Genomic DNA, 15,896 nt, shown 5'->3' on the forward strand with positions numbered 1-15,896 from the left:
TCCTTATTCAGGAAACTCTCAATTCTCTGCAAACATTTTTACAAAATAATGCTAAGTATCATTGCATGTATCATCATATACTCATGTCATATTGTTGGAGTCCACCTTGAGGCTTAGCACTATAAAATCTGAAATGAAAATATATAGGAAGTCTCTCGGTCTCATGTCTACTACAGAATAATCCCAGCATGTAATGATCTAATGACTGACACACACAATTTGCCCCAATTCCTTCCAGCTTTCCTACCCCGCCGAGATGGGATATGGCCTCCGCAAGAAAGGCTGCAGGGCGACTCTTCACAGCGTCCAGGTAGAAAGATTTCCCTTCCAGCTTTCTTGCCCCATGGCCAGGGGACAGCATACCCAAGAAGCACCCTCCTGCCCCTGGTGGGTGCTGCTGCATGGTGGTCCCGTCCTGGTCCACGAACACCAAAAATGACTAGACTGCTGGTCGCAGGGACAAACCTAACAAACCAAGGCATATGGATAACACAAACAAACCTCGGTCTTAGTTGATTTGAATGGTGATTCTCTCTCAAATTGTTCTGGCAATTCTCACATAGGAAATGCCTTTGGAGGAAGGGATGTTTAGCATGCTTTTTATATTTGTATACCAAACCATTTGTTCGAAAAATCATGATGAAATTGGCAATTTTAGACCTATGCATGCCTCCTGTAAGACCTTATGATCCTTGAACCGTACATGATACAGACAACATCTTTGTCGTCATTATACTCCTTACAGTGTGCTGTAACATATGGAGTATGTCTAGACTCTGAAATATACATTTCACATAAATATATTCAACAACAAATATCTTAATATGAATATCTCAAAACTACACTCTTTGATTTGGTTCATTTTAAGACATATTGTTTGGAACAATATACTTCACAAGTACATCACATTTTCCAGTGGGCTCTCTACTAATTATGAAGTTATAATACATTTTATGAGCACCACCAACGGGAACTCAAACGGAACTCCCTCTTCTGGTGATTTGATGAATGTGCAATCCTAAAGGACGAATGTGATTGGTTAATGACCTACCTATACGTTTATAAAATGGGTCATATCATGAAAAATTTCAAAGACCACTCTGGAGATGTTTATGTAAGACTAGTATATTTTTTAAAATGTTGAATACATTTATATGAAAATGCACATTTCAGAATCTAGACATACTCCATTTGTTACAGCACACTATAAGGAGTATGACGGCACCAAAATGTTGTCTGTATCATGTACGGTTCACAGCTCATAAGGTCTTACATGTATGGGTCTATAAAGGGCCAAATGATTATGATTTTCACAAAAATGGTTTGTGATACAAATGTAAAAAGCATGTTAAACATCTTTCCTCGCAATTAAGTTCCTATATGAGAATTGCCAGAACAATCTGATATAGCAAAAATATTTTTCGCTCCCATTCCGTTGGCGGAATGTGGAACCAACTTGTAGCCCGAGTTAACTGTTTTGGTTAAGTAAATAAAGCACCATCTAACGTTAATCTGAGTGAAACGGATTTTCTCACTAGTCTCTAACTTTTACAGTAAAACATCCAAACCGTCCCTTTACAAGTCACAATGTTGAATAAACTTCATTTGAACTTACTCTACCTATCTGCTGATTACGTCCTTATTCAGTTGGAAATGTGTGACAAAATATCCACAGGAAAGTAATATTAACTGACTTCAAAACGCAGGTCTGTGTGTGGCTATCACGATTTGTTTGCTCATCCCTCATGCCCCGGGTATTTCATTACGCCATATGTTATCTTCATGCTCTCTCGTTCTGTTTCTGGATGGTGAATATAGCGTTCACAATGTAAGGAGAGATTTAAATTATTTTGGGAGATTTCAAAATATGACCTTTTCATTCAATACAGGAGAAACACACTGTTTCGGGTGATAATAAAACATGTTTTGCTTAGTTACTTTTTCCTCAACTTGTTTCTCTAACTTTCTATCAAGTCAAGCTAGCTTACGGAGCAGCTAGCTATTTCGTGAAATTGTTATTTTTTTAACGGTTCTTCACTGACTCGAGAGTCATGATTCGTTTTTCTGAGCGACCCACTAGTTCATTTTTGTTGTTCGTTTGACCTGCTGGCAGCAATGGCTGCAGACGAATTAATAAGCGCTCCTTCGGGTCGGTGGCTCCAGATATGTGCTCTAACGAAATGAGTCTTAACGAGTAAAAAATATCTGAGTCACTAAAAAGAGCCAAGTTCGCATCACTACTAACTAAAAGCTAGGCCAGGTAGAAGATACTGTAGCTAGCGACCTCCACCTAATAATTATAAGAAAAAACAAAACGTCATAACCATCACAATATACTAAAATGGGAGGAAACAGCCATATAATATATTATTTTAACAGCCAATGTGTATTATTTAACATTACTATTATGGTTAATTGTTTCCAAGTTGCTAGCTATCTCATAAAGCAATCGCACAAAACAACATATTTTTCTGTGGTATGGTAACCTCCTGTTCCATTGACAGACAGCAGTTTTGCAACGAAGCCTTCAACAGCAAGGGGACGCTGCTATATCACTCCTTTACGGACAGTTCCCATTGACAGCTCAGATGTAATGTGAATGACGCATTATGCACTGTGAAACCCACCCCATCTTTTCCGTCCAGTAGCGGAATGAGATTGCATTAAAGGGAACCTTCTGGATTTTGGCAATGAGGCTCTTTATCTACTTCCCCAGAGTCAGATGAACTCATGGATAACATTAATGTGTCTGCATGCAGTTTGAAGGAAGTTGCTAACTAGCGTTAGCGCAGAGATATAAAATTGGTATCCATGAGTCAATCGGACTTCCATCTGTAATGCCAAAATGAATAGATTGGAGACAATTTCCGGTATGCCGGCCGTAACGTAGTCAGGTGAAGGTGATCCGTATGGCATTCCCTTCCTTCATGAAAAGTATGCCTCTTAAGTAGAAAATAACTTGACCAACATCAAGAAATAACTGAAACGTTATGTTGGCAACTGCATGTTATGGCATATACTAAACCTAGAAAGAGACAAACAAACACAGCGAAACACGGCCATGGACCAAGAAGCTGACGACTTGTCTAAAGTTTAGAGACACTACTAACAGAAATTCGCACAGGCAATAATAAACTGTCTAAACAGGTAAAGAAAATATCTAATGATATCAAAACTGATATGACTGAACACTCGTCTTTTTTGGCAGGTCTTGCAAACCGTTACACTACAAAGGGAAGCACAGCCATGAGCTGCCCAGTGACACGAGCCTACCAGACAAACTAAATCACTTCTATGCTCACTTCGAGGCAAGCAACACTGAGGCATGCATGAGAGCATCAGCTGTTCCGGATGACTGTGTGAGTACACTCTCCGTAGTTGACGTGAGTAAGACCTTTAAACAGGTCAACATACACAAGGCTGTGGGGAAAGACTGATTACCAGGGCTTGTGCTGACCAACTGGCAGGTGTCGACCAACTGGCAGCTGTCTTCACTGACATTTTCAACATGTCCCTGATTGAGTCTGTAATACCAACATGTTTCAAGCAGACCACCATAGTCCCTGTGCCCAAGAACAAAGGCAACCTGACTAAATGACTACAGACACGTAGCACTCACGTCCGTAGCCATGAAAGGCTGGTAATGGCTCACATCAACACCATTATCCCAGAAACCCTAGACCCACTCCAATTTGCATACAGCCCAAACAGATCCACAGATGATGCAATCACTATTGTACTCCATACTGCCTTTTCCCACCTGGACAAAAGGAATACCTACGTGAGAATGCTATTCATTGACTACAGCTCAGCGTTCAACACCATAGTACCCTCAAAGCTCATCAGTAAGCTAAGGAACCTGGGACTTAACACCTCCCTCTGCAACTGGATCCTGGACTTCCTGACGGGCCGCCCCCAGGTGGTGAGGGTAGGTAACAACACATCTGCCACGCTGATCCTCAACACTGGAGCTCCCCAGGGGTGCGTCCTCCTGTACTCCCTGTTCACCCACGACTGCATGGCCAGGCACGACTCCAATACCATCATTACGTTTGCAGACGACACAACAGTGGTAGGCCTGATCACCGACAACGACGAGACAGCCTATAGGGAGGTCAGAGACCTGGCCGGGTGGTGCCAGAATAACGACCTATCCCTCAACGTAACCAAGACTAAGGAGATGATTGTGGACTACAGGAAAAGGAGCCCCGAGCATGCCCCCATTCTCATCGACAGGGCTGTAGTGGAGCAGGTTGAGAGCTTCAAGTTCCTTGGTGTCCACATAAACAACAAACTAGAATGGTCCAAACACACCAAGACAGTCGTGACGAGGGCACGACAAAGCCTATTCCCCCTCAGGAAACGAAAAAGATTTGGCATGGGTCCTGAGATCCTCAAAAGGTTCTACAGCTGCAACATCGAGAGCATCCTGACCGGTTGCATCACTGCCTGGTACGGCAATTGCTCAGCCTCCGACCGCAAGGCACTTCAGAGGGTAGTGTGTACGGCCCAGTACATCACTGGGGCAAAGCTGCCAGCCATCCAGGACCTCTACACCAGGCGGTGTCAGAGGAAGGCCCTAAAAATTGTCAAAGACCCCAGCCATCCCAGTCATAGACTGTTCTCTCTACTACCGCATGGCAAGTGGTACCGGAGTGCCAAGTCTAGGACAAAAAGGCTTCTCAACAGTTTTTACCGCCGAGCCATAAGACTCCTGAACCGGTAACCAAATGGTTACCCGGACTACTTGCATTGTGCCCCACCCCCAACCCCTCTTTTACACTGCTGCTACTCTCTGTTTATCATATATGCATAGTCACTTTTAACTATACATTCATGTACATACTACCTCAATTGGCCCGACCAACCATAGCTCCTGCACATTGGCTTAGCGGGCTATCTGCATTGTGTCCCACCACCCGCCAACCCCTCTTTTTACGCTCCTGCTACTCTCTGTTCATCATATATGCATAGTCACTAACTATACCTACATGTACATACTACCTCAATAAGCCTGACTAACTGGTGTCTGTATATAGCCTTGCTACTGTTATTTTCAAACGTCTTTTTACTGTTGTTTTATTTCTTTCCCTACCTACACACACACCTTTTTTTTTCACTATTGGTTAGAGCCTAAAAGTAAGCATTTCACTGTAAGGTCTACTACACCTGTTGTATTCGGCGCACGTGACAAAAACACTTTGATTTGATTTAGTGGGTAAAGACGAGTGTGCTCCACAAGGAGAAGCGTTCCACAGGGATGCTGGCCCATGTTGATGACAATACTTCCCCACAGTTGAGTCACCACAGTTGCGTCAATTTGGCTGGATGTCTTTTGGGTGGTGGACTACTCTTGATACACACGGGAAACTGTTGAGTGTGAAAAGCCCAACAGCGTTGCAGTTCAAACCGGTGTGCCTGGCACCTACCACCATACCCCGTTCAAGGAAACTTAAATATTTGGTCTTGCCCATTCACCCTCAATGGATCAATTGTCATTTTTTGGTCTATGATCCACACACAATACTCTAATGTTAAAGTGGAAGAAAAATGTGATAAGTCTCTAAGAGCTTCGCATACCTGAATTGTACAATACTTGCCCATATTATTTTTTAAATTCTTCAATATTTATCAAGTTGGTTGTTGAGCATTGCAAGACAGCCATTTTCAAGTCTTGCCATAGATTTTCAAGCCGATTCAAGTCAAAATTGTAACTAGGACATTCAGTCACATTCACTGTTGCCTTGGTAAGCAACTCCAGTATAGATTTGACCTTGTGTTTTAGGTTATTTTCCTGCTGAAAAGGTGAATTTGTCTCCCAGTGTCTGTTAGAAATTTCCTCTAGGATTTTGGTTGTGCTTATTTCTATTATGTTTATTTCTATCCTAAATAATTCCCTGGTCCTTGCCGATGACAAGCATACCCATAACATGATGCAGCCACCACCATGCTTCACAACATTAAGTACTCAGTAATGTGTTGTGTTTGCCCCAGTATTCAGACCTTCACTTTTTCCAAACTTTTGTTACAGGATTTTAGAAAGGTTTGCAAATGTATGACATGTTTTTTGGTTGAAATATCACATTTGCATAAGTATTCAGACCCTTTACTACTCAGTACTTTGTTTAAGCACCTTTGGCAGCGATTACAGCCTTGAGACTTTGTGGGTATGATGCTATAAGCTTGGCACACCTGTACGTGGGGAGTTCCTCCCATTCGTCTCTGCAAATCCTCTCAAACTCTGTCAGGTTGGATGGGGAGCGTCACTGCAAAGCTATTTTCAGGTCTCTGCAGAGATTTTCAAGTCCGTGCTCTGGCTGGGCCACACAAGGACTTTCAGAGACTTGCTCGAAGCCCCTTCTGCATTGTCTTGGCTGTGTGCTTAGGGTCATCGTCCCATTGGAATGTGAACCTTCTCCCCAGCCTAAGGTCCTGAGCGCTCTGGAGTAGGTTCCGGTCATGTTTCCCTCAATCCTGACTAATCTCCCAGTCCCTGCTCCTGAAAAACATCCCCACAGCATGGTGCTGCCACCACCATGCTTCAACCATAGGGATGGTGCCAGGTTTCCTCCAGATGTGACACTTGGCATTCAGGCCAAAGAGTTCAATCTTGGTTTCATCAGACCAGAGAATCTTGTTTCTCATGGTCTGAGTCGTTTAGGTGCCTTTTGGCAAACTCCAAGTGGACAGTCATGTGCCTTTTACTGAGGAGTGGCTTTCATCTGGCCACTCTACCATTAAGGCCTGATTGGTGTAGTGCTGCAGAGATAGTTGTCCTTCTGGAAGGTTCTCCCATCTCCACAGAGGAACTATATAGCTCTGTCAGAGTGACAATCGGGTTCTTGGTCACCTCCTTGACCAAGGCCCTTCTCCCCCGATTGCTCAGTTTGACCGGGTGGCCAGCTGTAGGAAGTCTTGGTGGTTCCAAACTTCATCCATTTAAGAATGATGGAGGCCAGTATTGTTAGGGACCTTCAATGAAGAAGACATTTTTTGGTACCCTTCCTCAGATCTGTGCCTCGACACAATCTTGTCTAGGAGCTCTACAGACAATTCCGTCGACCTCATAGCTTGGTTTTTGCTCTGACATGCACTGTCAACTGTGGGTCCTTATATAGACAGGTGTTTGCCTTTCCAAATGATGTCCAATCAATTTAATTTACCACAGGTCGACTCCAATCAAGAAGCATCTCAAGGATGATCAATGGAAACAGGACTCACTTGAGCTCAATTTTGAGTCTCATAACAAAGGGTCTGAATACATATGAAAATAAGTAGTTTTTTTATTTGTAATAAATTAGCAAAAAACTTTTCTCGCTTTGTCATTATGGGGTATTGTGTGTAGGGGACAAAAATAATTGATACATTTCAGAATACGGCTGTAACGTAACAAAATGTGGAAAAAGGGAAGGGGCCTGATGTAATTCTCAATAAAAGTCTGAAACATATGAAATGCTTGTAATTATACTTCAGTAGTCCATAATAACATCTGACAAAAATATCTAAAGACACTGAAGCAGCAAACCGAAAATTAATATTTGTGTCATTCTCAAAATTTTGGGCCATGACTGTACAATGGCAGCCTACCCCGGCCAAACCCTAACGACGCTTTGCCAATTGTGCCCCTCACTATGGGACTCCCAATCACGGCCAGATGTAATGCAGCCTGGAATATACTTAAGTACAGTGTTTAAAGTATTTTTACTTAATAACAAGTACTACTTAAGTAGTTTTTTGGATTATCGGTACTTTATTTTACTATTTATATTGGACTACTTTTACTTCACTACATTTCTAAAGAAAATAATGTACTTTTTACTCCATTTTCCCTAAAATCCAAAAGTAGTAGTTACATTTTGAATGCTTAGCAGGACAGGACAATTTTCTATTTCACACTTATCAAGAAAACACCCCTGGTCATCTCTACTGCCTCTGATCTGGCAGACTCACTAACACCAATGCTTCATTTGTAAATTATGTCTGAGTGTGCCCCTAGCTATCTTTAAATAAAAACATTTAAAAAATGGTGGCGCCTGTTTTGTTTAAATAAGGAATGATTTATACTTTTACTTTTGATACTTTAGTATATTTAAAACCAAATACTTTAGATGTGTATTCAAGTAGTATTTTACTGGGTGACTTTCACTTTCTTGAGTCATTTTCTATTAGGGTATCTTTACTTTTACTCATGTATGACAATTGGGTACTTTTTCCACCACTGCTTAAGTATATATACACTTAAATATATTTAGTACATAAGCATATTTAAAACCAAATACTTTTATATTTTTACTCAAGTGGTATTCTACTGTGTGACTCACTTTTACTTGAGTCATTTTCTAAGAGGGTATCTTTACTTTAACTCAAGTATTGTGTTGTGTCTGTCACGTCTATGCTAACCTGGCTAAAATGCTCTAGCTAAACAACAACTAACGATGTATATGATAGACAAGTGCTCATTGTGCAAATGTATTTGTTTTCATTTCATAAAGTTTACATATTGTCAACGATCCTTTGATTCTACGCCAACCCTGTCGGTTTTGCTCATGTATCTTTTTTTGCTAAACAACCCACCTGTCTATACTTACCGAAGTCTTGCAGGTGTTTACATGGTTTTGCACATGTGCCAGTTGAAATTTCAACAGCAGTACTGGCTGGCGCTCTAAAAAGTTGGGTTAACAATACTTTCCTGTGGATATTTGTTTCACATTTCGACCTAAATAAGGTCGGAGCAACCGCACAAAAACCGGAAGAGTAAGTTCAAATGTAACGTTAAGTATTCAACATTCTCGCTTGTAAGTGCACTTTCCACGTTTTTGTACTGCTTAAATTAATATTGGAGCCCAGAAATCTGTGATTTTCAGTTGGGTCTATCAGGCAACTAACGTTAACTAGAGGGGCTCAATTCAGCATTCGAGGTTAGCTAACGTCAGTTACCTTATATTTTATCTGTGGCTAGCTGCTAACTTTACGTTAGTTACAAAGGCGGAAACACATGACGTAAGCAACAGGCTTATTATTTGACTTACCTTGCATTGCAGAATTATCTAGCTAGTATTGTAATTTGCCGAATTTAAGTTTCCAATTTATATCACAACACTAGTTAGCTCTTTTAGCTACAACCGCCGGTTTTTACAGTCCATTGTTTTTCAAACTCCGCTGTCATCCGGGCAATTGGGCATACTACGGCAAGTCAAGTAGGGCAAACAGTGTGGGCATGCAGGCGAAGAGTTTTAGATAGGCCTATGCGATTTCAAATTATAGCACCACTGACCCTAGAATAGATATTCAATAAATAAATAATACATTTGTCATATCATACATTTGAACCATTTATCAATTCATCTTACTACATCATTAGTTATTTTTTATGGGAGAATTAATAATAACAATAAGAATAATCTTTATAGTGGTATAGTGGTAGTTAGTGTAACCAGAGAGGAAGAGGCGAAGCAAGAGAGTTTAATCCGCCCAAAATCTGTTCACTTTAAGCAGATCATTAATTATTAAGCAAGTGAGAAGTTTTTTTGTGTGGGGGGAAATGAGAGAGTTTAGTCAAGATAAAAATGTATTACTATTTTGATATGTGATGCATATTTGATCTTATACAAGTTCCGTAATGCTTAGGTTGTTATGAGTGTACTGATAGTGTGATGCCCATGACATCCCAGCTACTTTCAGAAAAAACATTCTATATTAGAGTTGTCCCTGAGATGGCCTATGCATATTCATAAGACTAGCAAGCATCTCACTCTCCATTGAATACAGGCGGTTGATATCAACACCCCTCATGGAATATTCAAAAAAAGTATTCAAATAACGAGATGTATCCACGCGTCCAGAGGAATAGGCGGAAGCTTGATAGCCCAACGTTCTGCTCTGTGGACAACAAATCCCATTGCTAGGGCAGAGACACAAGCATCTCGTTATTATATCCAGTATCTTTGGTGTAACACAGAGACCTCATAAATTTATTGGTAAAACACTTGTTTTCACTTCATATGCAAGCTCTTCACAATAATTGTGCTTACATTTATCATAGGGTGGGAAATAGTAAGTAAATAGGATAATTCATTCCACTCAACAACAAAAAAACACAACACAAAAGACAAATACTTAAACATTTGAAACTTTGTGTTTATTCATACTCCCTTTATAAAAATGATTCAGAACATGCATTCTTTTTTTGCACAAAAGTATTTCCCAAAATGGAAATATTGGCACAGTGCAAGGGCTCTCATCTTTCCACTTTAACATTTGAATTAGGAAAAAAGGCAAATAAAATATACATATAGCATTTTTTTTTTTTTTTTAAGTAGCCAAGACAGGTGTCCTTCTCTTATTTCCCACCCACATGTAAGTGGTATGTTTTGGCACACACACTCAAAATGGATGTCACTACAAATGATAGTTGTTTCTCCACCCCATTCACCCCCAAGATACCAACTGTCTCTGGTTGGAGATGTACCAGAACATCAGGCGAACACAAACCATCGATAGTAGGGAAACTAGGCTGACTAGATGACACATTGACCTGACGTCAATGTAAAAGCATATTAAAGGGACATTCCACTACAAAATAATACAAAAAATAGACATGTTTTCAAACTACAAAAGCAGCCTAATGTCAAGATGAGTAAACATTCCACGCCCAAAATAAATGGAAAAGATAAGCACCGCAAATCTGGAAATGACATTTTTTGGGGATTGTGGCAAATAGCTACTGGACATCTACAAAAACAGATGGGCCTGGGACGAGGACATCAAATGAACAATTTTATCATCTGACAACCTTTTGATTTTGGAGTGTGTAATGTCCCTTGAATCAATACATTGAAGCAGCCTTTCCATACAACTTCAGCAACACTGAACATAGATTGTATTTCTTCTTCTGTGGAACATTGTCATCAACGGAGGAAATGAAAGAACATTAATATAAAAACATACAGTAACTGAACCAATCAAAGTGCTGCTTAATTGTCTCTCCCAAACACAATAAAAACAGAACAACAATTTTGTACACATTATGAAAATATAAACAATTGTTGTCAAAATGTTCTCCCTTCTCTGTATGCTCTCTATAGTATGGCAATAGTATTCCTCACACATACAATGGAGCAACAATGAAATAGTTCCTCGTAAAATACTGACTGGTCTTTCAACGGTTAAAGGGTTCTCTCAAAGTCTTGTCCTGGAACACTCAACACTGAAAAACATTTTTTTTTAAAACATTTCAAACAACATATCTTAAGCAGTAACGCATAGTAAAATATATGGTGTGGTCATGTCTGCACTGTTCATGGTTTTGACCACCAGATGAAGCTCAAGAGCCATTAAAGAGACAGGTGGATAGAAAGACAGAGAAAACCTCTGACTCCAGTTCTTGGTACCAGTCGTGACCCACAAAAATCTCTTTACTATGGAAACATTTCACATACAAGCGTCCATCTTGTGAGCAGCTTGGCAAAGGAAGCACACTTTTTACTCGCACAATATTTTTCATGGGAGTAGTAAGAAGGCACTTCAGATAGTTCTTCTAAGAATGCAGCTTAGAAGTCTCCCATTTCTTTGTGAAAGCAAAGATAAAGTCATAGCACCGACATATGGCATATTTATACCGATACACATTTAAAAAGAAAATAAATGGACTCTCAATTACTGTGTCTTTTCGCATATTGCTCCTTCTTTTGAACGTAGAATTACTTATAAAACATAACAACGTACAGCTGACAGTTGTAACATCAGATACAGCTGACATTGATTACCTCATTTGCATTTAGTGATGTTACAAACTTCAAGTTACAAACTCATTTCAGCCTGTCTCCAGGGGGCACTAGCGTCAGTTGTGTCTGTAGGAGCTATATACTCAGTAATGGAGCAATAACTCCTATATCGTAATGTGTTATAGAAGATAACGCTGCATATACTAAGTCCGCTGATCTATTGTAGATGTCAAATCCACTCGGAGCCCTTGCCGTCACCCGACTTGCTGCTGCTATTGCTGCTGTTTCCCCTTTCGGCTTTGCTGGAGGTGTGCTTGGAGGCTTGCCGGTGCTTGCGATCACGGTGGGGCTTGCTGGGGTTGTTGTGGCCCTGTTCATGGCTGTAGGCCTGGATGGCCGACTCCAACCGGTCCTGCGCCTGCCGAATCTCCCTTTGGAGGGCGCCACGAGCGTCCCTCACGCCACCCGACGATGGGAAGTTATCCTCATTGCTGGCGTACTGCCGCCTCTCCTCCTGGGCGATGTTGGCGCGGTTCTGTCGGCACGCCATCTTGGCGTTGCTGAGGTCGGTGAAGGGCAGCTGCCCATCGGGCGCCACAGTCGGCACCATCAGTGTTGGGGGCTTGACGGCGATGTTGTAGCCCGGCGGCGCTGACGGGGCGTTCCAGGAGTAGGGGTAGCTGCTGTAACCATCGCCCCCCACTACTCCTCCGTCGCGGAAAGTGGGCGGCCCCCCGGGACCGCCGCCACCCCCAAGGCCATACAGGTCCTCCTCGGAGAGCGGTCTCCGACGGGAGCGCAGGATGTCACAGATGGTGCCAACGCCCAGGTGGAGCATCTCCCACACGTTGAGCGCCAAGCAGAGCAGCGACACGGCATACATGATGAGCAGGAAGATGGTCTTCTCGGTGGGGCGTGACACAAAGCAGTCCACACTGTGCGGGCACGGCCGGCCCGAGCACACGTAGATGGAGGGCACCGCCAGGCCGTAGAGGGCGTACTGCCCCCCCAGAAAGGCCACCTCTAGCATGGAACGCGCCAGCAGCTGCAGCACGTAGATACGCATCAGCCCGTCCTCCTTGATGCGCTGGCGTCCGTCATGGCGCACCTTGCCTTTACCCTGGCAGCCGCCGCCTCCAGCTCCTCCGCCACCCCTGCCTCCTCCCCCGTCGCCTCCCCCCGTCTCGCTCTCCACCTCGGGAACCTCATAGATCATGGGGTCCTCCTCCTGGTCATCCTCGGCCTCCTCCATGCCCCGGTGTTGCCTTCTGGCCCCGAGGTAGAGCTTCCTAGGCTTGCGCTGGGACAGTCCTCCTCCCCCTCCTCCACCCTCAGCTCTCTCCTCATGCCTGGCAATCTTGTTGACGGCATAGCCCAGGTACATGAGCGACGGCGTGGCCACAAGGATGATCTGAAAGACCCAGAAGCGGACGTGTGAGAGCGGTGCGAATGCATCATAGCAGACGTTCTCGCATCCCGGCTGGCCTGAGTTGCACACGAACTTGCTCTGTTCGTCGTAGTAGATGGACTCGCCGCCCACGGCGGTAAGGACGATGCGGAAGACGATGAGCACGGTAAGCCAGATCTTGCCCACGAATGTAGAGTGGTTGTGGATTTCCTCCAGCAGGCGTGTCAGGAAGCTCCAGCTCATTGTGATGGGAGTCTGGGCGACAGAGAGAGAGAGGAACCTCCCTCCTCCTCACTTCTCACACACTGCCGTCTGTGGTAGAAAAGGAGGGGGGGGGGTGGGAGGGTCAGGTGCTTATATAGTGCTCAGGTTAATAGCGGGCACACACACACACACACACACACACACACACACACACACACACACACACACACACACACACACACACACACACACACACACACACACAGTCCATAAATACAATTGATTGACACATGAAAGCAATTCAAGATCAGGACAACAAAAGCTATTACTCCTTTCATATCAGCCTCATGTGGCATAAGGTGCGATGGGATAGCATTATGTCAAATACAGAACATTGACAGGCCACAGGTGTTGCACAAGTGAAGTATTCAGAGAGGTATCAGCCTTGTGGAATAAGGTGTGATGGGATAGCATTTATGTAAAATACATTGACAGGCCACAGGTGTTGCCACTAGGGATGTGGTCATGGACAATTTTGCATCAGTTTTCTGTTAAAACGCTAAGGTAAAAAAATCATAAAATTCCACGTCAATTTACAATCCAGAAAAATGGCCCTATTATATATGTATGTATATATGGAAGCCAGGCTTCAAAAAATGGACCAATAACCAAAAAATACTAAAACATACAATAATTTATCTATCGTATCCCTGTGTTTCATAATTTTCCTTCAATTCGCAAGAGGCTGAATGTATCTTACCGGAAAAAGCGAGTGAAACAGCACCTCCCCGGTCTCTGTATGCGTAGGCCATATAACTGATGCTGTTTGGTCAAAAAGAGTATGACATTGTTGCCGCCCGTGGCGTTGCATGCAAGGGAATCCAGTGAGCATTTTTGGTCTCCCTTGATATTTAAAATAATAATAGCCAATCAGCATTGAGCTAAACTGAGTGAGCTCAACTGTGAATGGTCCTGGTGCACCAAAAAAGGTTCAAGGGAAGCCCGTTAGGATTTGGCTTCACTCCAATCACATCACATCACGTCAAGAGCAATACATCATTGACAGAAACAACTTGAATTGTTGCATCTCGTTGTCCTCCGGTGACTAGCTAGGTAGCTAAAATTGTCCCTTTCCTATATTAGCCATGGATGGAGATAGGGATTTGGACTTTTGGTTTTAGTTAATTCTTCGTACTGACCAATGATTAAAATGTTGATTCTGACCCAACCATAAATTCATACATTGTACCCCTGGCCTGAAAGCTACTGATGACTGCTAGTGCCGTGCAGTGAAGTTATATCTACCGTAACCCTTTACAGACATAGAACGCAGCTACAGTAATATGTCATTAGCAAGAATGTATAACTTTTCAGACAATTACAAAAAGTGCTGGATCAGGCACCTTTTCAGACAGTAGAATTCTGCCTAAAATGTTCTGTATTTTTTGCCTGACAACAATAAACATCACTGATTGATGTGCTGCTGTGTTGTTTTTTAATGCAGTTTTTATGGTATGGTTATTTCTACTAAACGTCTTGGTAGGTCACTGTATTTAAAAAAAACTTTAAAGTACTTTTTTTAGGAGAGAGTGGTCTGAGTGAAGGCAACAGCCAAGCATGCTGCTAGAAACTCGAGACTATTTGACTGACAGTTCTGGTTGCCTAGTGATGGACTTTAGTTCCAGTTCAGAAGCAGCATTTCTTTACAGACATGTAAACTGTCCTTTCATATCACTAAAGACAACCTGTTCTCAGAGCATTTTGTATTATTATGTACGTCAATCCGAGATGCTCCATTTAGTATGAGTTACGTATATGTTACGTTTCGTATGGTATGGTATATTAATTTGTCCATCACCCATTTCGTATGATATCTTACAAATTACAATTAAAATTATATTTTATGAATTCGCTAAATGTACAATATGTTATGAATTTGCAAAACGTACTGTATGATAGGAATTTCCTAAATCTATGATATATTACCAATTCTAGCTAGGTGGCTAACTTTAGGTAGCTGGGTAAGGTTAGCTAGGCTAGGGGTTAAGGTTAGGAGTTAGCTTAAAGGGTTGTTAGGGGAAGGGTTAATGTTAGGATTAGGGGAAAGGTTAGCTAAAAGGGTTAAGGTTAGGTTTATGGGAAGGGTTAGCTTACATGTGGGAAGTAGTTGAAAAGTTGCTAATTAGCTAAAATGCTAAAGTTATCGGTGATGAGACTCAAACTTGCAACCTTTGGGTTGCTAGACGTTTGCGTTATATGCCCCACTCCGACCATCCACCCTACTTTTGTTTTTGCCTTAAGTAACCATACCAAATGTAACATACAGTATCATACTAATTTGAGTGTTACTATGTTACGTCTGTGAAACCAGGCTGCCAGAAATGGTTGTGTCGGCAGCGTTTTAAAAAACGTATTATTAAATTGGGTGGTTTGAGCCCTGAATGCTGATTGGCTGACAGCCGTGGTATATCAGACCACGTATACCACAGGCATGACAAAACATGTATTTTTACTGCTCTAATTACATTGGTAACCAGTTTATAATAGCAGTAAGGCACGGG

At 42.2% G+C, this 15,896-nt stretch overlaps 1 protein-coding gene across 1 annotated transcript in view; it reads right to left on the reverse strand.

Annotated features, from left to right (window-relative positions):
* Positions 1-10,156: 10,156 nt before the first annotated feature.
* The window catches only part of LOC139367522 (gap junction gamma-1 protein-like), a 43,757-nt gene continuing 38,017 nt past the window's right edge, over positions 10,157-15,896 (reverse strand). Inside the window, exon 3 of the mRNA XM_071105767.1 lies at positions 10,157-13,443. Within this exon, the coding sequence (XP_070961868.1) occupies positions 11,953-13,374 (1,422 nt within the window). The 5' untranslated portion in view covers positions 13,375-13,443 and the 3' untranslated portion in view covers positions 10,157-11,952. The remainder of the gene's footprint in view (positions 13,444-15,896) is intronic.

This window comes from Oncorhynchus clarkii, chromosome 16 (genome assembly GCF_045791955.1).
Source record: "Oncorhynchus clarkii lewisi isolate Uvic-CL-2024 chromosome 16, UVic_Ocla_1.0, whole genome shotgun sequence".
NCBI classification, from domain to species: Eukaryota; Metazoa; Chordata; class Actinopteri; order Salmoniformes; family Salmonidae; genus Oncorhynchus; species Oncorhynchus clarkii.